Source organism: Mustela nivalis (genome assembly GCF_964662115.1).
Source record: "Mustela nivalis genome assembly, chromosome: 19".
Classification (NCBI taxonomy): Eukaryota; Metazoa; Chordata; class Mammalia; order Carnivora; family Mustelidae; genus Mustela; species Mustela nivalis.
Genome location: NC_139038.1, coordinates 22318230 through 22344292, shown reverse-complemented (window position 1 = coordinate 22344292; position 26063 = coordinate 22318230). Strand labels below are relative to the sequence as shown.

Below are 26063 nucleotides of genomic sequence, written 5' to 3'. Positions count from 1 at the left end.
TGATGTAGGGACACGTATGGCTGTTAACACTGGTTCCTTCGGAGTGCGGTAGAGAACAGACAGGGTGGGAATTGAACAGGGTATATTATTACTTATTTTTCTATTTTTAGATCGTTTCAATGCTCAGAGTAAACATGTTTGTTTGTTTTTAAAAATTTAATTTATTCACTTGAGAGAGAGAGCGTTAGTGTGTGTGTGTGTGTGTGTGTGGCACAGGGAACTAGCAGACGTAAGGGAGAAGCAGATTCCCTACTGAGCATGGAGCCTGACATGGGGCTCGATCCTAAGACCCTGAGATCATGATCTGAGCCAAAATCAGACACTTAGCCGATGGAGCCACCCAGGCACCCTAAACACACATTTTTTAAAAAGCTTATTTAGGGGCGCCTGTGTGGCTCAGTGGGTTAAGCCTCTGCCTTCGGCTCAGGTCATGGTCTCAGGGTCCTGGGATTGAGCCCCGCATCAGGCTCTATGCTCAGCAGGGAGCCTGCTTCCCATCCTCTCTTTCTGCTGCTCTGCCTACTTGTTATCTCTCTCTTTCTCTGTTAAACAAATAAAATCTTAAAAAATAAAAATAAATAAAAAGCTTATCTATTTAAGTAATCTCTGCACCCCAATGTGGGGCTCAAACTCACACCCCGAGATCAAGAGGCACCTGCTCTATTGACTGAGCCACCCAGGAACCCCACTCTTATAATTTCTGAAGAGAGAATTTAATCTCTATTTGCAGATGTAAGAAAATAATAACAGTCTGAGACAACCTTGTGCTGTAGGAGATCACATTAAGAAGGATTTTCTTGATACTCCAAGTCGTGAGGAATGGGGGTCACACCTTTTCAGGTGTGCTTGTCTCAGACCAGCTCAGTGCTTTCCTGACCCAGAGGAAGTCCTCAGTGGGTGTGAAGTACATGAGTGAACACTGACTCAGTCCGTGTCATGGGTCTGGCTTTCCAGGGAGCTCGCTGAACTTGAAGTGAGTTTCCACTAGGGAAAGCTTCTGATGGCGATCATGTTTAGCTAATTCTTTACCACAGAGCTCTGTTCTTCAACTTTTCTTTTTCAGAAAAGTTGTATCAATTGTATCAATGATTGTATCAATGTATCAATGTATCATTGTATCATTGTATCAATGACTGTGCCAACTGAAGGGGCAAGCCAGTCAGTCACCCTGGCAGATGACATGTGGCAGGGAGGTCTAGTGACTTTGCTGAATGACAGTAGGATCCCCAAAAGGACCTCTTTACCTTAAGACATGGCAACCTGAACAAGAAGCAAATTTAAATCTGGGTGAAAAAGTCCCAAGAGTATAAAGGTAGTTGGCTAGTGACCTTCACCATTCAACTCTGTACTAAAACATTTATATATTTCTATGAAGTGAAATGATGTTCTAGGTAACAAAAAAGCCTCCAGAAAAAGGTTATAGGCATATAGACATGAGAGAAGTTGTCAAAGAACTACTTTTTGAGAAAGCCCCAGGCCCAGAAGGTTTTATATGAAAAATTTCATGCCGTGAAATCTAGTTCACAGTGTAGAAAATCATTTTGTCAAGCTACTACCATTCTGATTCCCAAACTTGATGCAGATGGCATACAAAAAGGCAACTGTCACGGACAAAGACAGAGGAAAACCCCTAAATTACATATTAGCAAATCTATTTCAGCATTATCAAAGATAAAATGTGTCTCAGAAAGATTTAGTACAAGAGTGACTGGTAGTTTGCTAATAGGAACAGCATTAACTTCACCTAGTACCCAGCCAAAGGACAGAAAGCTCACAATGTCAATGGATATCCAAACGTGGAAACCTCCACACCCAATTAAAATTCCTTCTTAGCTATACGTTCATGGAAAAATCCATAGCATGATAATGAGACATTAACATTTTAAAACAATAGCAAATACTGGGCTTCTTGGTGAAACCTGGAGCAGCGGTTCCCTATAGGGGGACCAGGAATCACCCCTGGGAGTTTGCTAAAATGCAAAGCACTAGGTTTGCACAAATTCTGGGATTTGTATCCAAATCTGCAACCGCACTTTGAGAGACACTGTCTGCAAGACATTACAATTATGGTCAGGATCAAGGCAAGGTGGTCCTCAAGCATCATGGCTTCTTAACACTATTCTCTAAGACTCAAAGGGAAAAAAGCAGGGGTGAGGTGGATTTCTGTTATTTGCAGAGGATATCATTGTTTACCTGGAAAACCAAATTAAGTTAATTACAGTGCATCTGGCACCACTAAGAAAGTTCAAGCAGCTTACAAATAGATCATTACAGATCAATAAATTGCCCACATACCAGTAGTACTAACCAGTCAGAAAATATCTTGGGAAACACCACCCATTAACATTAGTAACCCGAAATATAAAACCTACCTACAAACAATGTACCCAATCAAGGCACAGGTTGAATGAGGAAAATGAAAGTCTCTAAAAGACATAAAGGTAAACGTTAAGAAATGGGAGGTGTATTAGGTTTCTCAATGGCGGATGACTTAATGTTCGAAAGAGGTCAATTGTGCCCAAATAACTCTATTAATTAAAATTTTAATAACATTCCAGTTTTTCTGGCAATTTGATAGAACAGTCAGAAAATTCACGGAAAATCAAAACATAAGAACTGAGAAGATTTGGATGCCTGGGTGGCTCAGTGGGTTAAGCCACTGCCTTCGGCTCGGGTCATGATCTCAGGGTCCTGGGATCAAGTCCCGCATTGGGCTCCTTGCTCAGCAGGGAGCCTGCTTCTCTCTCTGCCTCTGCCTGCCACTCTGCCTGCATGTGCTCTCTCTCTCTCTGATAAATAAATAAATAAAATCTTGAAAAATAAAATACCACAGACTGTGTGGTTTGAACAACAGAAATTAAAAAAAAAAAAAAGAATTGAGAAGATGTTGTTAAAGAAGCATAGGAAAGGAAAACATGTCCTTCTCACATGAAGTGTCTTATAAAGCTATGTTAATTCAGAGTACAATATGATATATCCTCAGAAATAGAAATATAGATTAAAAGAAAAGAATAGAAAATCCAGAAATAGATACAGAATTATTACGTGGGTGTGTGTGAATTTAATAAAAGATAAAGGTCCTAATTCAACTCTGTGTGGCTTGACTCCTTCGTAATTCATAAATAGTTTAATTTGGTGTTTAAATATGTAGGGCAACTTTGCGTCCACATTCTTGGGGTTGTCCCATCTGCTTACAACAAACACAGAAGGAAAGTAACATGTAAGCACCAAGGGGTAAAGTCTTCAGGATCAGCTTGCTAGAAGCCCAATACACATTTCCAGGCCTTTGTGTTTTCCCCAGCATTTATTAAATTCTTAGGCTACCTTACTGCAGAATCAGAAAGGAAGAGCTTTTGTTCCACTGATGTTTGAGTTAGAGCAAACCACGCAACCTGAACTTCAATTTCCTCATCAGAAAATGAAGATAATGTTCCCAAGTCCTACATCACTCCTAAAGTTGGGAGGAAAAATGAAGTCACGTATGAAAGTCCTCTGTAACTACAAAGTGTTGAGTGACAGCAGACATCTGGTAACTGGATCCTAATTTAGGGTTAAAGCCCGTGCCGTGGGAGGCTGCCTTAATTTAATCTGGGGCTCCATCATTTTCCATCTGCGCGTCTTTGGAAAGGTTACCTCGCCTCTCTGTACCTTGGTTTTGTCATTTACCAGCTGTGGGTCCTTGGGCAAGTTATTTAACCTCACTGTATTTTGGCTTTCCTCATTAGAAGGGCGATAACAAGGGTAGGTACGTCCAAAGGTTGTTACAAGGAGCATACGACTTAGAACAATGCCTGAGATGCAGTAATTAATCAGTAATACTTGTTGTTTATCCTCATAATTATCTCTGGGGTCTATGCCTCTCCTACCAAGGTTAAGCCACAAGACTCAACCCTGAGCCAATCAGCTCTTCAGGACCCCTCTGATCTACAATGATTGGGTCAATAATGGACATGTGACTGAATCAGTGCCAATGAAACGCAAGGAGACCTTTGCTTGCTGCAAAAGAAATTTATGCCCTAAGCCTGGATTCAAGCAAAGAAGAATAGAGCCCTGAGAGTTGCAAATTGTTATCTATATTGTATCCTTGAGTCTCTCAATTTTGGAGGAGGTCATTGAGAGGATGTGGCTGCAGGCTGACCTATGAGCTGGACCCAGCCAACTGGAGACTCCTCATGCTCTCACCCCCATCCTTGGAGTGTATTATCCCACTGTCCCCACAGTGGGAGCCCTTTGCAAGGAGGTAGCCTTGAGAGAGTAAGGTGGTATTGAGACCATCCCGACTGGCTATGTGACTGAACCCAGTTAAGGTCTCTATGTACATTTTAAGATTCTGGCAGGAGATGCAGATAATGCCTCATCTTGCTGCTGCTCAAGACAACCCTCGTATGTGAGTTCCCTTGCTTGTTAAAACTGCCACCATTTCCGGTCTGGAGTCGTTTAACTCTTTCTTGGATCTCACTTTGCCCTCCGGGTGTGGGGGCCAGTTGACGAACCAGCACTCATCCATTACTATGAAATGAAGTCAACAGAGAGGAAACAGAGAAATCACGATAAGAGAAATAGCGTGCGTGTGAGCTTGATCCCTGTGTGAGCTATGCCTTTACCATACGGACTATGTGAGCCAACAGAGATCTCTCTGTCTCTCTTTTCTTAAGTCAATCAGAATTGGGTTTTCTGTCACTTGCAACGGAATGAACTCTACATGACACAGCAGTATTGTTGTACTATTAGGACCTCAGACAATATGCTCCCCAAGGCATCAGAATAGACTGGGTCTTGCTGTTAACACAAGCTCGGCACTCAGTACATTTTTCATTCTCAGTGTGTGGTCCCAGAATGAGGAATGATGATCCTTCATCCAAAGGATGGGCATTTTAAGGATAAAGATAACACTGGCCTTTTCCAAATATTGGTGGAGAGCACGGACTAGAGACAAGTCAGGAGCTTCAAGCTCATGACCTTCAAGCAGCAGCCCCAGGGCTGGAATGGAAATTAGCCGAAACCATCATTTCAAACTTCAAAAGGTCACCCTTTATGAATATTTTCTTTAATGTTCACCCCAAATCAGACAACAAGTCAGAAATGGAAGGACCATTGGTATACACAGCTTGCTTTCCACGACCAGTAAACTCTATCAGTGCCGGGTTAGACTGGCCATGCCCTCCATGACCTGCATTCAGACTTTTAACATCAGTTCCCCTGTCACACAGAGCCTCATCTAATAACCTTTCCCTGGTCGTCTGTAATAGAATTAGCGGCGGTTGGAACATACATGTTTGACTGTTTCCTCATCAAAAAATACAGCGATGAATATGGGGAAGTAATTAGATAAAACGTCCCTTATAAGTTCAAAATTAGCGAATCCAGTTGCCTTCATTTAACACCCCACTCGAATGTGAGATGGGAAGCTGCACATTCAACATGTTTGAAACCTAATTACCAGCTCCCCCTATAAACTCCCCATCCGTAGAAGGCATCGCCATCCACTCAAAGGTTAAAGCCAGAAACACGGGAGTCCCCTGACTTGGTCTCCTCTTGCACTTGGCCTATAACAAACAGGTAATTCCGTTGTTTCCCGTTTTTAAAGCATCTCCCAAAGTCACAGCCAGGGTCTCTGTCACCACTCACTTCCCCAGTAGGGAAATCCACCACCGCCCCTGGATTATTGCATGGAGGACTTCGAGCTGGCCTTCAAATATTCTTCTCCCATCCCCCCATCGACTGTCCACTTGGCAACAAGAATGAGCCTCAAAAATGAAAACCTTATCATGTCAGATTTTTAAACTTCCATCCTTCATGTTCCAAAGGATTCCTGTTGCTCTCAGGATAAACTTAACACACCTTCCCACAGATCGGCATGACATGGCCCCTGCTACCCTTGTCACTCATCCCGCCTGTGAATGTACACCCTCCTCCAGCCCTTACAGAATGCTTGGCTTTCCCTGCGACGCCATGCTCTTTCTAGCCCCGAGACCGCCGTGCGTGCTCTTCCTCGAGCACCACCTCATTTGTCCATCTCTCTAGCTCCCCTTCGTCTTTCAGTTCTTGTGAGAGAAAGAATTTCTCTTGTGGAAGATACTTCTCAGCCTGGGGAGGCAGCAGTTTAGTGGTTAAAGGAAAAGACCAGGGAGTTGTGCTGTTGTGAGTTCATTTTGTCTCAGGTGATAACTAGGGCTGTGACTCTGCGCGGGTTACTTAAATCTCTGTTTCTGAGTTTTCTTACCTGTAAACTGGGAATGATACGCCTTGTCAAAAGGGACAAACATGATCCTGCAAATGATAGCATACGAGCTGGCGCATAAGTCATTAATTAACTTGCTATATACTTGGTTGTGCAAAAAACATGGTTGTCTTTGGGTCTCTTATTTTTTGCAGCCTTAGTGGAGGCTCTTGTTCACACTCAAGGTCCCACATTTGCTACTAACAATTTCCAAATATGTATTTCCAGATCAAACTTCTAGAATCTTCTCTTACTGGAGTCATTGCAATAGTCCCGTGGCTTATGTCTCTACTTTATCTATCATCTATCTACCTATCTATCTACCTATCTATGTGTCTCTCTAAGTAGGCTCCACCACCAGCATGGAGCCCAGCGTGGGGCTTGAACTCAGGACTGTGACATGGAGACCTGAGCTGAGTTCAAGAGTTGGATGCTTAACCAACTGAACCACTCAGGCACCCCTCTCTTAAGCTTCACTTTGAAATCTCTAAAATCTGTTTCCTGACTATACTTTAAAAAATGTGGGTTCAGAGCACATCACTCCTCTGCTTAAAAGCCTTCCATGTCTTCCCACGATCTTCCAATGAGGTCTCTCCACCCCAACTAGCACTGTTGATATTGGGGCCTGGATAGCTGTTTGTCGTAAGGGGCTGTCTTGTGCATTGCAGCACGTTTATCTATCATCCCTGGCCTCCCCCTCTATGTGCCACTAGCACTCCCCTACACCCCCACCTGGTGACAACCAAAAGTGTCACCAGACATTGGTAAATGTCCCTGGAAGGGCAAAATCATCCTCTGTTGAGAACCACTGCCTTAGCATATACTCTTGATACCTTCTGATAATCTTCAAGGTCATTCCTGGGTCATGTGCTCCTACTGAGAGCCAGGCTGGAGTCCTTTCCACTCAAGCCACATGGACGGAGGATGGAGCAATGGTGTGACACGGTAGCCCAAAAAGCAGATCAGAATACTTTTACCAGAAGAGGGGGGTGGCAAACCAACAGACCAACAAGAACAGACATTCCTGGCAGCATCCGCAAACCTTCCTTCTATTTCTCATTTCTCTCTGCTTCCCAATGCCTCGCACTGGGACTGGCCAGAAGATATGCCCGATCAATGGCAGCCCCGCAGTCCCCTCCCTTCTCTACACTCTCCATCTTCATGCACAGGGTTCTTTGATTATAGGTAGAGAGGAGACAGTTTATAAATGCAAACCCCCATCTACTAAGACCCTGAAGAATCAGCTCAGTGTTCCTGCGCTTTGCTTTGTCTCACATGTAAGGAATCTCTCCACAGATCCTGAGCCTCCAGCTCTTTGTGGAATCATGGCCGAGCTTTGTTAGTGTTCATGAACAAAGACACAAGGCACGATGAATCCTTCAGGCCCTGTCAGACTTTATATCAGCAGGGTTGCATTTTAATCAAAGACATTGCTTTCAGCATTTGCTGGAACCTCACATTGCCTCTTACATCCTAGTGATGGCAGAACAATGGCGGAGCTTAGCTGCTGCTAAAGAGAACTCAGAGCAGAGGGACTGGAACACGCCAAGGGACTGTTTCATCTCTCAGCGGGGAAGATAAGGCAGAACTAGAAGGAAATCTTCCCAGAAAAGTACGAAAATGGCTCCTTGGTTTCCCTCCTCAACCACCTGAAGGTTGTCAACAGAATTAAAATAGGTTGTAGCAGAGATTCTCAAAGGTTTTGGTCTCAGGACTCCGTTATATTTGTGCAAATTATTGAGCCATTGTTAACGTGGGTTATATTTGCTTATATTTCCTGTTTTGGAAAATATAACTCAGAACAGGTACAAATATTTATTTTAAAATTCATTTGCAAATAATGTTAAATGCAACTGCATGTTAACAGAAATAACATATTTCTATGAAAAATAATGATATTTTCCACACCACCCCCCACACCCACAAAAAATAGAAGAGGGATATTTGTTTTTACATTTTTGCAAATCTCTTTAATGTCTGGCTTAATAGAAGACAGATTCTCATATCTGCTTCTGTACTTGATCTGCTGCCAAACGTTTTGGTTGAAGCACAGGAAGAAAACCCAGCCTCACCCAGATACGTGGTTGGCAAAGAAGGGAGTATCTGAATAGCCTTTGAAGATAATTGTGGATCTTCTTCTTTGATACTACACCAAAACTCAACAAGCTTAAAGGCTGATTGCAGTGTGGAATCTGAAGCCACACTAATTAACTTTTCATGCTCTTGGGCATGAAAATCCTTGTTCTAATGCCATATTTTGACTGAATCTTTTACCCAAGGATAATTCTTTAATGCCATGCATTGGTCATTTGACAAATATTGGTTCCCAGAGTTATACAGGTCTTCCAAATTCGGTACATGTCATGACACAATATATATAAAAAAAGTCACATTCACTCAAGGGGCAGACACCAGCATAATTGTAATTTTCATTTGAAATCTTGAATTCCATCCTTGGCAACAGATGCCATCATTGGCTTTCCTTGAAGTGACAGGCTCACTTAGCTCATTTTCAAGAAAATGTCTGCCAAATATCCAAGCCTGAATAACCATAATTTGCCTGTCAGTCATTCTTTCAAGTAAATATGGTGTTTTATGGAAAAACTGCAGCCAGTTCAGCACACAACTCAGTTGCCCAAGTGGTTTTGCTGGAGACTAACAGTGGGTTTTGGCTCGCCACTGAGGCGCTTTCTGGGTCCTTCCCATTTTGTTGTATGTGAGGTTGGAGATGTCATAAAATTTAATAAGATGAATACTTCTTTACTGTTTCACTGAGGATTTTTAAAGGGAAAGTAGCACTTTCTTCCACTGGGAGGGAGTGGTGGTGATGAATTCAGTGACAACTAGGATCGGTTGGCACTGCAGCCTTTGTGGGAGCTTGGGCTCTGGCTGCCTCACCCACTGCTGCTTTGGCATCATCCGTGCAAATGTCAACACCATGAAAAAGACAAATCACACCTTATTACTACTTGGAAGTAGTTCCGACCTTGCAGAGCCCCATTAAATGGTCTCGGGGGGCTTCTTTTACCACCAGGGATTAACAGAACACCCCGTGAGAACACTGCGCTCTTCCATCAGCATTAAGGACCTCGATTCTCAGACTTGAAAGACGCAAGGTTGAGTCCCACCTCGATTGCTCACTAGTTGGGAGAATTTGGAAGTTACTTTGCTGTGTTCCATTTGCTCGTCAGTAAAATGGGTATAACACCCCATGGAGCTCTTGAGAGAACTGAGATCATGCATGTAAAGCACTTGATATGCACTTGCCATTGTTATTCATCAAGGGCTAATTGGGTCCTCAATGTGGCTCCTCTGGGGGATATTCTCCAATACAGATTCTTTAAGGTTTTGGCCACCTCAGCAACCAGAATGAGAAGAGTCAGGCTTACGATGTCAGTAGAGACTGTGAATCTAATTCCCCCGTAGGGTCTCCATCAGCTGTTATCACTGGCTTTGCCCCCAGAAGGCAAAGATCTGAAGCTTTGGGGGGACTAAGCAGAATGGTGGTAACCATGTTCTGGAGGGTTCCTTGCTGTGGGCAGAACGATGCAGATGGGCAGATTCTGTCCATTCTGTTTACCACAGGAAGATGGTAACAACCATCACCAAGTTAGTACTTGGATGTGCCAGACACTGTTCTATGTGCTGTACAAGTATGAACTCATCAAATACCTATAGCAACCTCATGAGGACGGGCAGTCATACCCCAATTTTACAGATGAAAACAGAGACACAGGGAGGTTAGGTAGCATTAGCACACTGTTGATGCATTGTTGACCTGGGATCTGAGCCCGAGCAATCTGGCCATAGAGGTGAGCTCTTAAGTACTACACTGTCCTGAGAAAGCAGAAAAAAAAGAAGGGGGTAGTATGATTTTTCGAGAACGTTCTTTCCCCCACCTTAGGACTTATATTTAAAAAGCCCAATTTTGCTCAGAAAACAACAATAACAAACCATTCAGTCTTCACGAAATTCCAGGAAAAATGAAAACTGTACCAAAAAGCCCAAGTGTGACACAGAAAAATATGAGGCATGATTCTGAACAACTGGATACGTATTACCGAAAAGGGACTCCATTTGGACCTTTTTTTGTTTTGTTTTTTTGAACGGCCACGAGATGGTGACATTGAAACCACAAAGAGAAAATGAAGTCCTAGAAAACCGCTTTGCACTGAACATTGTCTGCCTAATCATAATAATTTCATTGGCTTTCAAACTTCGGAACTGACCCATAGCTCCAGCTTTGGGGGGAGGGCATTAGCAGAGTTACAGAGTCAAATGCAAACGGAATGAAATCTTGACAAAGAGAAAACAAAGGGTAAGTGGAAAGGAGGAATGTGGACACCACCATTCTAGAAAGCTGGAAGCTGACCCGTTCTATCCAAGGTGGATGGGAAAGGAAATAAGCATTTATGCCACTTTTAGAAATTGGAAAGGATATCAATACAGAGGGTAGAATGTCTTAACTAAATCCTCACCTATTATGGCAGGAAGTCAATAGCTTATAAATCGAGAAACAGAGGATAAACGTGTTACCTAGAGATAGAGATGTAACCACCGCAAGAGCCGAATCAGAAATGGTTAAAGAGGGGGAAAACACCCTTGCTCTGAGCAGTAGAACTTGGCACGAGGGGGAGGAAACACCCCAAGAGACAGGTGCTTGTCATTAAGAACCCTTCTGCGTGATTTAATTTTTAAAAATAATGTGCATGATTAAATGCCTTAGTAAATTATAAGATAATTTTTAAAAGCTTTTGAGTCATTGGTGAAGGATTTGAACTGGAAGAGAAAAACACAGCCTTTCTAATCTCTTTGACGTGGTGGAGCAGAAAGATAGGGAAATGATATTTATTAGAAGTTCATGGAAGTAGCAGTCATCTGGGGGCAAGGAGGGGCGGTGCTACAGATAGAGTACAGGGGAACCGGTGTCTGTTTTGCTTTAAAAGTTTATACTGAGAATGTGTTTTTGTGTTACTTGAATGTTGAGTGTTTTTAAAAAATACAGTAAGAAAAATATGCCACGCAAAGAGCATGACAAAAATCAAATATCCAGGCTTTCTTTTTTTTTTAAAGAGAGTTTAAAAATGTAAACCAAGAGGAATGTGCAGTCATTCAGTTTGTCTCCATGGATTTCTAGAAGTAGGCTATCGTCCTGCTTTCTTTTCCATCTGCTTGAGGATAGGAAACCAGGAGTTCTGAATTCATTTCCATTCCAGCCCTCAGCACTCAGGAGAAGTCCGCTCTTCTCTGTGTAACCAATGCAGCCTTGCAGGGCATTTGGCAAATGTGTTTTGGGCATTTGTTGTAGGCCAGACCCCTTCAAAAGATGCATACCCCTAAGAGAACATTCTGTGGCAAGCCGCTCCTCCCACTGACTAACCCAGGACTCCTACTCCCTTCTCCAGGAATGCCCTGCTCTGTTCGCTTAGAGGAGTTTCTCAGCATCTTCCCTCTACAGTTTTGAACTTCCCAAAGACGGGAACTTGTCTATTTTGTTCTCTGCCAAATCTTTAGCACCTAGCATAAAGTCTAGCACCTAGTAGGTGCTCAGTAAGGATGTAAAGAGCCAGGAGCCAGGCTGGAGTTCCTCCACATGCAAATCACTCACTTCCCACCCCCTATTGGATCTCCAGCTGAGAAGGGGTACCAGAGTGGGAGAAGATGTTGGCCTGAGCTGGAGGAGGGTGAGAATCTGAGTTAGGAGGGGCTGCCCATTGGGAAGGATGAGTCAAAGAACTTTGCAAGATTTGATAAACATGAGAAACTTCCACAACACTATTATCCCCCCATTTCCCCACAGTAAGAAATACAATACTGAAAACAATAAGAGACCAGGGACTTGCTTTCAGGGGAAGAAGGAAGATGATGGTGAATGGATGTTGTTCCACTGTGCCCAGTCTTTGAGAAGCAACAGGGCAAGATGAGGCAAAAACTTTAAAGACTAGAGCTGAAGTTCTTGCCTGAGAAAAGCAAAGGAAGTCACAGGACAAAGTGTTCCTTCCATCAAGCAGCAAAGAACTCCATTGAAAAGACCTGGACGTGACGAACTCAAGAACGTGTCAGTCTTCAGCTCAAAACCTCCAAAGCCTTCTAGTTCACTCGGAGTCAAAGTCAGAGTTCTTACAACATCCTTCAAGGTCTTCCACAATCTGGGGTCTAGACCCCTCAACTGATATACTCCCTCCTCTGAGCTCATCACCCTCTTCAGCTGCAGTGACTCCCTTGCGCCTTGAATACCCCATCCATGTCCTACCCCTGGGCCTTTGCACTTGCTGCTTTTTCCCATCTGGAATGCTCTTTCCATCTGATAGCCACCTGGCTTGGTTCCTCATCTCCTTTATACCCAGGATTAAATGTCACCTTCTCACGGAAGCCTACCTTGATCACCCTATTTACAATCTCTTTCCCTTTCCCAGTCCAGTGAACCTTCGAGCTTTTGGACGGTTTGGCAAGGACCGTCCATTACCTAAGCCAAAGGGATGGCACTGCAGCCCAGACCCAGGAACTATAACTGGAAAATCATCTTTGGGGGTGGTCCAGACTGAATTTTCCTTGGTTCAGACCTTATTATCTCTTGGAACCTAACCCTGTCATCTCCCCTGTGCTCAGGAGCTAAGCCATCACTCAGCACAGAGTGAAAAAGCAGAGGAAGGCCATTACTATGCTGTGCAGTAGACCTCTGACTCAGATTAACATCATTGCCTCTTGATTTGATCTTTTGATTTTTGTCTAAACACTTAGAGCATTTTGATCACAAGCCAGATTTGTCTTTGGTGAAAAGTAATATTTTGAAAAACCAGGGCTCACTCGGTAGGGTATATTTTCAGGCACCTTAAGCTGATAAACAGCTAATTGGTTCTGTCGTCCTGCAATTTGCAAAGGGTCACAGCGATTTGTTGTAAATAATGCGTCTGTACGAACTGCTGCATGCCAAAACGAATTTCCACAGGTGACAGTAGGATTTTGTGATAGTTGAGATGGCAGAAGATGCTTCAACAGTTACCTGTGATTTTTGGAAGCATTTTCACAGGTAGGCATTATTGTGTTCCAAAGCAGCTTTGCGTGACGCTGAATAGCATATGCTACAGAATGCAGAGTGGTGGAGATTCGATTTCCCAAACACGCAGGTAACCAAGTATAGATAGACTCTGAAACACGAGGAATGGAAACAGTATCTGCTGGGTTTGCCCACAATATGTCCACACAACATGTATTTACTTTTGTCTTTCCCCAGCTTTGTACCCGGATTATTGGACGACTCTGCGTAATCGTTGAGGGAAAAAATGGAAAAGAAGGGACGGACAGATGATGTAGAGATTTTCAAGACCGTGAAGCCAGACTTCCTCCAAATACAGGCTACTGAATTACCGATTATTAAGATGGCAATTATAGGGCACATTATTTTAAAAGTGGTTTATAAGTACTTAAGACCAGAAGAGTGATTGGTAGTGATTAGCATGGGTTCCCTAGGAGAAGCTCAAGGTTATTGGATTGCCTACTCTCAAGGAACAAATTCACTGCATACTTATTGAGCCTCTACTATGTGCCAGTTCAGCAAAATAAGGTTGGTAGTGTATTTGGGCAGCAAAAAGATCGTGGATAATATTTCTTAAAACATGCAGGTTGAAAGGTAGGTATAGGGTGTCAGGCTTTGCTTGCCTCACCTCAACCTCATCTTAGTTGCCCACTTCTGGCCTCTCCAAGCCCAAGGTCATTAAGAACCAGGCCTGGTGCATTGGTCTATGGCATGTCTAATGGGTGTCTGTGTTCTTCCAAGATGATTTTTGCTCTTTGAGTGCCGCACGAAAATCCGGCTGCAGATCCTTAAACCAGAACTTGATTCCTGCCTGACACAGAGTCAAAAGCTTGAAGAAGTAAAACAAATGACGTGTGCAAGTTTACCGCTTGGGAAGTGGGACAGCCATGAACCTAATGGCATCCCCAAGTTTGCAGACACCCAAATCCAGTGTAGAAGATGCAAAAATCTACAATGCTCTGCCCACTTGCATCGAATCAGAAACTCCTTAAGAAACTCGGCTCTTCTCACTTCCAAATGATTGGTGTTGCCATTTAAAGAAAATTTACATTGGATCTCCAGAGGGGGTGTTTCTCAGCAGCCCATTGCTACAATATCTAAATCTTGTTAGCTTTACCGTTTCTTTTCCCTGACCTTGCTGGATTTGTAATAACAATTGGGAAAGGCTGGGGTAATTATTTTACACCAATGTTCTGGTTGGCTCAGAGCCAGTGACTGACGCCTAACCCTTCTTGACATAGGAGTGAGCAGGCTGGAGGGACACCTGGGTGGCTCAGTCGGTTAAGCGTCTGCCCTCTGCTCAGGTCATGATCCTGGAGTTCTGGGATCAAGCACCATCGGGCTCCCCGCTCAGCAGGGAGTCTGCTTCTCCCTTTCTCTCTCCTCCTCTTCAGCTCATGCTTGCTCTGTCTCTCTTACTCACTCGCTCAGAGAAGTAAAATCTTATTTTAAAAAACCCAAAAAATAAAAAGGAGTGAGCAGGTTGGAGGAGACCCGCCCACCAGCCCGGTCCTTCAGCAAAGGCACTGCAGTGTGGTAGTGAGGGTGAAGCTTTTGGGGAGCACACTAGCGGGCGATCTAGCACAAGCTACCTCACTTCTATGAGCTTCAAGTCTCCTTGTGGGTGGAACAGGTCTATACTGAGCAGTACGCAGGGCTATTATGAGCCGCATCTGTTTACACGAGGTGCTTATCCAAAAGCCTGGAGTACAGTCACGAAAAGGCAGCACAGGGGAGGGTTGGAATCCCAGCTCTGTTATCAACCGTGCGCTCTCTGGGTCTCCGTTCTCCTATTTGTAAAGCAGGGAGTATAGCAGTGTCTACCTCCTGAAGACGTAATTTAAATATCAAATGATATTTGCCAAGTGCTCACTTAGAACAGTGGCAGGTACAGTATGTGTCTGTTAAGTCAATCAATCAATCAATCAACCAATCAATCAATGCTCAGGGGTTAGTCCAGAAATAAATGCTTGGTCTGCCCTCGTAATCACAGCCTGGCACACAGAAGGTGTTCATTAAGTGTTAGCTATTTATTATTTCCTTGGCACGTCTTTCTGGGGTTCTCAGGGCCCAGCCTCTCCTTCTGCAGCTTCCTTGGATGTAGCCCCCAGGACCCCTATGGATGCCCCCTACCTGTTTACTGATTCCAGGAGGAAGGGCAGGTATGCCCTGGACATGGTTCCTCTCATGCAAACCTCGTGGGCCGGAGAGCCGCTAGTCTCGCCTTAACCGTTCTCCATCCTTTTAGAGCAAGCCTCTGCAGACCCTTAAAATGTGAGTCAAATCTTGATCACTTCTTCTTCATCTCTGCTTTTCTTTCCAATTTTCACCAGCTCCTCTGCTTCCTGCCCCTCAAGTGTTAATGCGCCTTAGGGTTTTGTCACTTTCCCTCCTCATACCCACTGGGTCTCCTCTGGCACACCTTGTGTACTTCTACGTCTTCAATTCCCATCTCGGTTTGGGAGATCCTCAGGTCATGCCAGCTTTTACCTTTGCCCTAGGCTCTACTGTTAGTGTTTCTTAACATTTTTGGAGGATGAATCTGTCTCCATAAAAGCACCCATTTCCAGAATATTTGTCTTATGTTTTCATGAGCTTGCTGAACCTTATCCGCAGAGCAAATGGAGGGGGATTTCTATCTGACTTCCAATAGCAATTGCCTCTTTTTTGGTGGACGTCAATTTTTTCACCCTCACTCGGTGACCATGTCTGATCGAGTCTACCTTCACCCTCTCTCTGGTGTCCTGTTCTTTTCATTACCATCAGAACACCGGTTCCCAAAGTTTTTCCCTCTGGTCAGCCCGGACAGATGTCAGTCCCTGTGTACCGGAGCAGGGGCTGCATTTTCCAGGAGCCCTTTACAAGGGAGGGATCCCACTGACTTTCTTTCAACCTCTCCATGTCTCAGGAAGAATTAAAATAGTACTAACTGGGCAAGGAGCTAACTAAGTGCAAGTTCTGCAGGAAAGAGAAGAGGACTCACAGAACACCTGCTCAGATGAAGAGTTTGCGATAAAGGCAAATAGTACCAAAAAACCCCACCACTTCCCCCCAACAACCAATATTCTCAGGAAAACAAAGGGTACTTCTAGAAATAAAACGTTATTATAGATTCCTCCATGCCTCTCCACTGAGATATAACAGGAGTTGGCAAACTTTACTTCTTCTGTAAAGGGCCAGACAGTAAATATTTTAGGCTTTGCAGGCCAAGCAGCAAAACTGAGGATACTATATGTTATACATATATAACAAGAGAGAAAACAAATTTCCATAGAATTTTTATTGGCAACAGGCAGAAGTATAGATGCTAAAATGTGGATTTCTCATCATTTTTATGTGTCACGAAATACTATTGGATATTATTACATTTTTTCCAACTACTTAAAAATGCAAAATATTCTTAGCCTGTGGGTTGTACAAAAATTGTCCATGGGCTGAATTTGGCCCAAGGGTTATAGTTGGCCAACCTCTGAGATACAATTATAGATCACAGTAGATACACACCACTGGGTTTCCAACTTTAGAATTTTAGAGACAAAACATGATGACATATACCCTGTTTATTGAAGAATCTCAAATTAGTGGAATATGTTTTATTTTTAGCTTTCAGCTGTGTTATATCCAACCCCTCATTTCCTTAATGACATTTTGGGCGGAGGTCATAACTTTCCACTCACTTTTGCCTGTTAAAACTTCCAGATTGCAATACGCTATCTCTACCCATCCCTCTTTTTGGTTCTAGCGCCTTTGGTGTGTTGTGGCAGGGAACAGGAAGGAAAAAGAAATGGCCAAAATGTCACTTCACTTAGCTCGGTGAGTCTGCAAACCTTTACTGTCTGTTGTTACCACTTCCCCAGCCAACACTGATCGTCAGGGTTCTCTGCGTGACAGGGGTCGACATGTTGACTGACTTTTGGAGGCACATGCATTGGTGATTGGAGAACCCTAGGGGGCCTTCCTACATCAACTTCCCTCCCCCATATGGGATATTGGAGTCTGAGCCAGTATCTTCCATCCCCCTCTGGTACCCCCATCACTGGTAACTCGTGGCGCCATGCTGGGGGACCTGCAGTTGAACTATACAGTACCCTGTGAACATTTTTTAAAGGTCCTCCTTCCTTTGGATGGACTCAGCTCTGGTCCAAGGTGCATGGTTTGGGGAATGGGGTGGGGTCTCACTCTCAGTCCCTGCTTCACGCCTAGACCCAGCAGCCCTGTGCAGGGCAACATCGTCATGACGTTGTATAGCTCTGACTGGGGTCTTCTTGCCTAATGGGCTTCTCTCTTGGGTGGGATACTGCCCAAATGGCTCAAGCTTAGCCCTTCACTACCAGATCCACACAACCTGTAGAACCTCCCCCCCACCATTCCACAAAGGCAGCCCCATTGCTATTCCGTCTCTCAGCCTCCTTATTGAAGCAGCCAGAGGAGCAGGCTCCAACCCAGGTGCCTTTTTTAGCAGGCACCCTCAATCATTGTGAATGATTCTTCTTGGAGCCACAGGCAACTCGCTGAGGAACCACAAGTTTTGGGAGAAAGGGAGGTGGCGTAAGAAAGCTAGCTTCTCATTTGTCTTTGCAAATGATTGTTGTTTAAAAAGGATGTCAGTGGACTACTGGTCAATGTATTATTTAGAGGTATGACAAGAAGGACAGAAATAGAAACAGTTGCTAGAGCTTGCTACTGTGTGTCTTCATTTTACAGGCAAGGAAACTCAAGCTCAGAGGTGAAGCAATTTCCCAGGCATTGCAACCAATAAACACCAGGATCCAGGTAAGAACCCAGGTTCACCTGACTTCAAAACCCCTGCTGTTATCCCATAGTCTCTGTGGTCAGAGAACAGTGCCCAAATGATTAAAGACCCATTTGCTCCTACAATGAAAAAGTGGGCTCTGGCAGGGTCATGTGGATGGAGGAAAACACAAAACAACTTTGGAGTCTTGTGGGAGTCTCTTTCAGAAACATTGGTTTCGCTGGGGGTGCTTCCACATGTCAGAGTATAATTTTTAAATAGTTAGAAACATCATTTTCCTAAAATATACAAAGAGCTCATGTCAAGTTTAATTCAACTCATCAATGAGAAAACTAGCAGAATGACAAAGCTAGTTCAAAGGAGGATGTTATATATATTTTTCAGGGAAAAAAAATTCTGAAGTAAGATTGTCAAGTTAGATGTAAAACTGATTCATGTCCTCAAGGGAGGGCAATAAATCTACATTAGAGCTTATCTCTTCTGATGAACAGAAATCATTTGCACCTCTAATGAGCAAATTCATGTGCATCTTTCCAAATTTTCTACAAGTAAGCATCTAACCATACCAGTGGCCCTTTATTTATAATAAAACTAAGTCAAACAAAATTACATTTCTCTAAAGAATCAGATGACCCCTCTGATAAGATTGTTAGACACTGCTCCAAGAGAACATTCGAAGGACACAGTCTTTCTTGTGGGTTTTTTTTTTGTGTGTGTGTGGGGGGGGTTGTTTTCTTCTCTTATTTTTTTCTTGATGCACACTAGTAACCCACACTAGTCACCACATTAATAGCCCACACTAGTTACCCAACCTTGGAATGCAGATCCCTTGCCTTTTTTTCCAATTCAGAAAATAAAATTTCAAGTGATGAAGTGAACAGAATTATTTTCAAATCATCTACTTCTTAAGATGGGTAGAATCTTGGAGTCCGAAGGTAGCTGGCTGGGTTTGAGGTAGAAAGAAGAGGAGTAGGTCTTTTCGACCAATGACGGAAGTAGAAATAAGATTCAGAATTTTTAATCACAGGTAGGACGTGAGACCAGCCAGTCAGAATGGATGTTTCCATAGCACGGGGTCAGGATCACGATGGCCTCTGTTGGGCCAGGTCTTAACCCTTTACTGGACAGATCTCATAGATGTCTGGGAGGTTCGAGAAGAAGCTAGGGTAGCTATAGTGGTGGTGGGAAGGGAAGGGTTGATGGGGGACTTGGGCCAGATGCTGTTTACCAAGAAGTAGGCAAGTATTTCAACATTTTAGCAAGCAATATGGCTATACAGACATGTTCTGGTTGAATGTTATCATGCTCGCACCTCAACCTCTGCCACCTCCCCAATCCTGACTGGTCCCACAAACACAGGCATAGTCACTCACCCACATTCTGCCTTAAGACTCCAGTCCACTCCTCTCCTCTATTTACCTCTTGGGCTTTAGAAGCAAAGAGGAACCATGCAGGGAAAGGAACAGAGACAAGGTCAAGAGTAGGGAAGAGAGTCAGAGCATTCTGCACTCCCATCTAAGGGAAGGTGCAGCATCAGATGTTAAGAGCAGAGGAGCGGAAGTGACTACTCAGTACTGTTGCTAAGCTGTAGAGGTAGAGCGGTGCTCCCAACAGACAAGGATCCCCGTCCTTCTCTTCTACTGGAGGGAGATAGGAAATATGAAAACTGTATGAGTTACCATATATGAGAGCACTCAGCACAGGGCTTGGCACATAGGAAATACTCAACCACGGTTATGTCCTTCTCTTATCCCTGTCCTTAATCACATCTTTGCAGCTTCCCCGAAGGCTTCTGAACACATAAATAAAGCTGCAACCCCATCTGGCTGAAAAAGTCAACCATCTGGAGATTTGGAAATATGGGGGAACTTCTAATGACTGGCTAAATTTTTTTTTCAGGTTTTCAGCCAGATGTTTGATGTCATCCAGGCCCATCTGTAGAAGAAATAGCAGTTTATGGAAACTCTTTTCCATAATTTTAAGTTCCTTGTCCTAAAAGCTAAGTGGGCTTTATTCCCTTAGTCAGCATTTTTAAAAAAAATGAACTGAAAAAGTGATTATTGACTAATGGACAACAATTCAGGAATGAAATAGGGAAATAACAGAAATTTGTATTAAAAGGGCCTTTAAACTGGCAGCCTATGGGTCAAATTCAATGACGAGAAAAGTTTGGGCTGGCAGGCAGTGCAATTTTAAAAAGTTAATTTTGTTGGCCACATTTTAAAACTTAAGAGATTTTACATGTGGTTTTTAAATATCTGGAATATTGGGATAATTTGGGACACATTTCTCCAGGGTAAGAATCAACTCAAGTCATATAGTAATTGTCCCTTAGATTGGGGCTTGTGTTCTCCAGTTTGCCTCAGTCCCCACCATTCTCTGTCACCCCCCACACAGAGACCATGTTTCAGTTACCATATACCCTCTCAAGTGCAGTGGCTTTCCCCCTATAGAACCAAGTTAAGAGGACAGTGAGATGCGTGGCAACTGTTACATTACCTGCCTCGTCCACATGGACACTGGGATTTGTTCACTCCCTAACCCTATCTGAAGCTTTCATTTCAGAACTGGGTAAACTGAGGCCCAACGGAGGAAAAGAACATGCACAATTCCTGTAACTGGTAGTGACAAAAATGCGACGAGAGCTCAGGGTCCCTTGCTACCAGGCCACTGGGGTCTTTGCATTCTCTAAATACATCACTTTGCTTGAGTCTAGGGCTCCAAGGGGTCTTCTTCATGGGGGAAATCATACACCAAACAATGTTCTCATTCAAATCCACATGCTGTCATTGAAAACACGCAGCAAGTTGGGGCCCTACTTTGTGAATGCCTCGCGTGCTTTCCAGATACAGATAATGAGTCAGGCTTTCTGAATGTGGGTGTCTCTACATAGGTCGATTGTTTCTTCATTCAAAACGTGTCCTTTGCCATCTCCAAGTCTGTGCCTGTCTGATGTCTCCTGCACCCCTGCAGATGAGGCACAGGCATGCTGAGTGTTCTGGGACCTGAGGCTTCTGAATGGAAAAACCCTGTGTCTGGGCATTCTCACAAGCTAATGTTTGTACCAGTAGCAACCTATCCACTGGAGCATGAATTAATGTGCTTTAGCAAATGCTCTGAGAAGCAACATGGCTTAGGTGAAGGAGTGCCTGCTGGCTTTGGGTATGTGACCTCAGGCAGGTCTTGTACTCTCTCCAGGCCTCAGTTTCCTCACCTATAAAACCAGGACAATAATAATAATACCTCCATCAATGAGCTCCTCTGAAGAGGAAAAAGTTAATTTTTCAAAATTGTCAGAACAGAGTAAGTACTAAATATAAATGACATTCTGGTGAGTTATAGAAATGAAAACTGGAAACATCCCTTCTCTCCTTTGAGCGATGTGATCCTTCTTAGCACATGCAATGTTGCCAGACCCATTGTAAATACTCAATACATGTTGGCTTTAACATCAGAATTGCTTGGAGGAGTTTCAGAAAATTCAGATTCACCACAGACCTGTGGAAGCAAAGACTCTAGTTGTGAGGCCTAATAATAATAATCTTTTTTTTTTTTTCTTAATGCTCCCTATGTGATTCTGATGACTACCCAAGTTTGGAAACACTGATGTAGTTTCCTTATTTTTGAATATCGTTGGTGGTAGAGAACCCATACCTCTTAAAGCTCTCTACTCCACATTGCATGGTTATTCATATTGAGGTAAAGCCTATTTTCTTCTAGATCTTACTTCTACCCCCTGGAGGCCACACAGAACATTTCAAATCTCTTTCCCACATGACAACTCTTCAGATATTTGCAGACAGCTGTCATGTCCCTCCTGAGCATTCTCTTTTGGACAAAAGAACCACATTCTCTCATGGCTCTTAAAAAAGTGTGGATGAATTGATTCTTCTAATTTGATATCAGGGAACACTGAGCTGCAAGACCTCCAGTTACTCTTTGACACTAAAGGACAAGAAGAATGAGGATGTTGAGACTCTAGGAGACAAAAGATACTGAATGAGAGACAGGGATACACCTTTACTCCAGAGGATGGATTCTGCCTATTGCATGCCGGAAATCAGAGGTTACTGAAATTCCTTGCACACTTGATATATTCAATACGTGAAGAAAAACCTTGGCTCAGATGCCAGCCAAGGCCAACTGTTGGTTCCATGGGTCTATACATAGCTAAAAATTCACTGTGACTCATTAAAGTTACTGTATTTAATACTTCAAAAAATGTAAAAAAAATATATGTCTGAGTCAAATTGCATGAAGACTGCAACAAATTTTCTCAAAAGAATTCACCTGACCAAGAGCACATCTTGGATGCATCCAGTTCCATCTTGATTCAAATTCTCACTTCTCCCACTAAGCCCACAGAATGCCTGGGTGGGGTTCCAATTCTTTGTACAAACTGTGGGTGTAGGACATGATGTTGAAGAATAGAGAAACCATGAGTTGAAAGATTCTGAGAAAGGATTTAGGGATTTTAGGCCCTAATAGGGGAAGCCAAAATTGGTGTTTAATTGTACATTCCCAGGTTTTGTTCCAAGAGTCAGAAGAACCGGGGATAACTGAAACATGGTTTACATATATACCTTGTTTGGCTCAGATTTTTTATGTCATTCTTAGAACCATGTAGATATCAAGACATCCACCAAATCACAGCTTTACAAAAGGTAATTCAACTCTTTGTTGTCAATAGAGGAAAGAGAATTATGGAATTTCCCCAAGGTAAATGACTTCATCACATCTGATCACCAGTGATCACAAATATTAGATTTCTGTCCATGTTTGGGAAAGAATTGTTCTAAAATTTCCATTGGTACACTGGATACACTAAGAACTTTGGGTAGTGCTAATTCGTGATCACCTATTCCAAAGTAATCTTTTCCCAGATTGATTAGCGAAGGTTGGAGGAGGTAAATGTCTTAGCCAAGGTCACACAGATAGTTTGCAGCACTACTCAGGTCTTCTGACTTCAAGCACAGTGATCCTTGTTGCATTTAAAGTAGTCTTTTCCTACCTGGGGTTTCCACCAGTTGCAGATTTGTGTTGGAAACAGAATCGATTATAGTAGTGCTAGTCAGGAGAGCAGTTGTTCAGACTGTCAGGACATGGGAAGAAGGCCAGGGAATGATGCAATATTACACTAGCAAGTGATGTCATAGCATGATTTCCTAAGTGATTTACATAAATGCAAGTTCTCAAAAAGCCCCGACAAAGCCAGCCAGTGGGAATGCAGGCATGGAGAACCAATGGCAAACAGGGAAGGGCAACATACAGGAAACCCAGATTTCCTTGCTCATCAGTGTGACAAGCTTCACAGATTGCTCGGAAGCCTGAGAAAACTCCCTTCTGCCGCTCTAATCCAGTGCCTTCCCTCAGGCACATAAGCTCGCAAGAGCTTTGATTTTCTTCTCTATCTTTTTATTTACTACCACTGACATTCAGGCATTGCCCAGCGCTGCTGAGAGTGACTTCTGGTGTAGTGAAAGCAAGTTGAATAGTGAGACAGGCTACCCAAGAGCTTGACATTCTAAAAATGGGTCTGCCGTCTTCGTAATAATTTAGGGCAAATTCTCAATTTTTAAAATTAGAAACTGTGATTTTTGGAGAATCAATCTTATGCAAATGTCATGAAAATATATTTGTTGAGTTTGGAGATGATTTAAGAAAGAAGACAGGTGGATATCAAATACTAACCCTCCAGTTTTGTTTTGATCCCAAACAGTGAATGAAACATGTATTAATAAGGAAGTTTTGCTAAAATGTGTGTGTGTGTGTGTGTGTGTGTGTGTGTGTGTGTGTGTGTGTGTAGGGGTTCACATATGTTAGTCTGGTTGGCAATGCAAGTTCATGAAAATATCTACTTAGACTGAACTCAGAAGAAACTGATAAGACTATATTAGAAATAAGGAAATAGCTCGGAGTGTGCCAGCCTAGCTCACAGTCTCTCTCTCCATCTCTCCTTCCCTCTCTCTCTCTTCCTTCCTCTCTCTTCCTCTCTCCCTCTCCCCCCTACCCCCACTGAAATGCAATTTAAGCAGAACCAAAGACCCCATCACAAGCCACAAATCAAAGCAGTTCACAATATGCTTAGGAATTTTGGATCTGGAGACTTTGCTCAACTGCAGAAGCTGCTTAAGAGTACCACGAAATCTCATCTCCTGAAGCTTAAACCATAAACAATCAGTAAGACCGAACCTCTTCATCCCACACAGCATTAGTCTTGCCGGAACAATCTGGACATCTGCACATTCTCAGCAATAATTCAAACTATTCCTCCTTCCCCATCACTGCCTCCATCTCCCCCAAACACCCACTGGAATATCAGAATATCAGAGACTGCATTATTTAGGGCCATTGAGAGAAATTTGTAAATACCTTCTAGGCAGCAGGTCCTCCACAGTCCCGAATGGGTCATTACTTCTTCATTCTTCCTGCTGGTTTCATTATCACTTGTAGATTTAGTCCTGCACACACCTCTGGAATATAACCAGTAGTCCGTGCCCACTGCAATGGTCATTAAACTAAACGCTGCGAAGGCTCCCACAGTGGTGATCAACATCTGGATACCTCTGTCACACATCCTCATAATTCTTCATGGTACTCTGGATGGCTGGGGGTTGGAGCGGTAGGTTCAATGCCAGAGGGGAAAATCACTCTGCAGCTGGGTAACCTAGGGCAGGCTTTTCCAAAAATTCGGGTCTCCTTTTGTCACCATCCACAGAGACTTTGGGAAAGCTGGGGTTTCCTGTCTGGAGCTCTCTCCGGTTCCCTGGGTCGCCTATGGCCCTTGGAAGGGTGCGGGTTCCAGGAGGTTGGTCCACATCACTGCTGCCTTCTGAGGATCCCTGGGTTCCTTTCATTCCTCAGGAGCTTGGTAAAGAGGAGGGTCCGTGCAGGGCATGGCTCCGGAGCCTGGAGCTGCCAGCTTGGTTTGAGATGCGCCTGGCTCCTCACAGCCCGGGGAGACTCTAGGCAAAGAAATCCAGAGAGGTTTATGTGTGTGTGTGTGCGTGCGTGCGTGTGTGTGCGAGCGCGTGTGCTGGGGGTGAGGGCGGATGGCAAAAAATAGCACTGCTGGGAGGCGAGTCGCTGAGAAGAGTGTTCATTGCTTCCCCAGCCTCCCAGGAAAGCTCTCCGCCTGCTCCTGACACCCCCGCTCAAACTGGAGAAAAGACAGAGTCCTGGGGCGGGGGCCGGGCGCTTTCATCCGAGGGCAAAGGTCCGCGGGGCTGAAGGGACAGCTCCCGCCTGTTGCCCCGCCTCCGCCTCCCTAACGCCCAGGCTTCAGGTCCATGGTGCTGAAGGGACAGCTCCCGCCTGTTGCCCCGCCTCCGCCTCCCTAATGCCCGGGCTTCAGGTCCATGGTGCTGAAGGGACAGCTCCCCCCGCCGCAGCGGCCGTAGCACCCCCGCCTTTCCAGCGCCCCGGGCTAGAGACCTGGGGTGCAGAAGGGTCGGACCTCCCTCCCGCCTCCCTTCCCCCGTCTCTTCCCAGGCCAGCTAGCCGGCTCGGCTCTGCCTAGTCAATCCCACGCTCGGCGCAAAGTTTCCGGAGCCCACGGCAGTCAGCGCCCCGGCTCGTCGGTGCTGCAGCACCGCCCTGTTCCTCCGCTCCCGCAAGGGTTAAGGAAAGGGGAAGGGGAAAGAAGCCCGCAGCGCACTCTGGCGCGCTCTCAGCTCCCACCCAGCAGCGGCGTCCCCCCTCCCCGCACCCCCCACCAATGAGCCAGGCAAGTTTGCCTTTTGCTGCGGGCGCCGCTGGAGCCCACTGGGGGGAAGACCGGAGTCTTCTTAAAGGGACCGGCGACTCCGGGCGACGGAGCTGTGTCTCCCTTGGGCTTTGGGTAAAAAGTGTTGTCACAGGCACATCTGTGTATCGTCTGTCTCAATTTGATTCCCCAGAAAACAAACCAATATGTCTACCCTCCTTTCTCTGGAGCTCTGGTTTACACCAGAGACAACGTGCTCGGATCAGACCCGGAACTGTTCATATACATATGATCCCGTATTCCTAAAAGACAGAAGGGACTGAAATGTGTATGGACTCTGTTGTACACA

The 26063-nt window shown here is 44.2% G+C and overlaps 1 protein-coding gene across 1 annotated transcript in view; it reads right to left on the bottom strand.

The window, feature by feature from the left end:
- CACNG3 (calcium voltage-gated channel auxiliary subunit gamma 3) overlaps positions 1 to 25665 on the bottom strand; it is an 81606-nt gene extending 55941 nt beyond the window's left edge. The window contains exon 1 of the mRNA XM_082714815.1: positions 24382 to 25665. Within this exon, the coding sequence (XP_082570941.1) occupies positions 24382 to 24592 (211 nt within the window). The 5' untranslated portion in view covers positions 24593 to 25665. The remainder of the gene's footprint in view (positions 1 to 24381) is intronic.
- Positions 25666 to 26063: the final 398 nt, after the last annotated feature.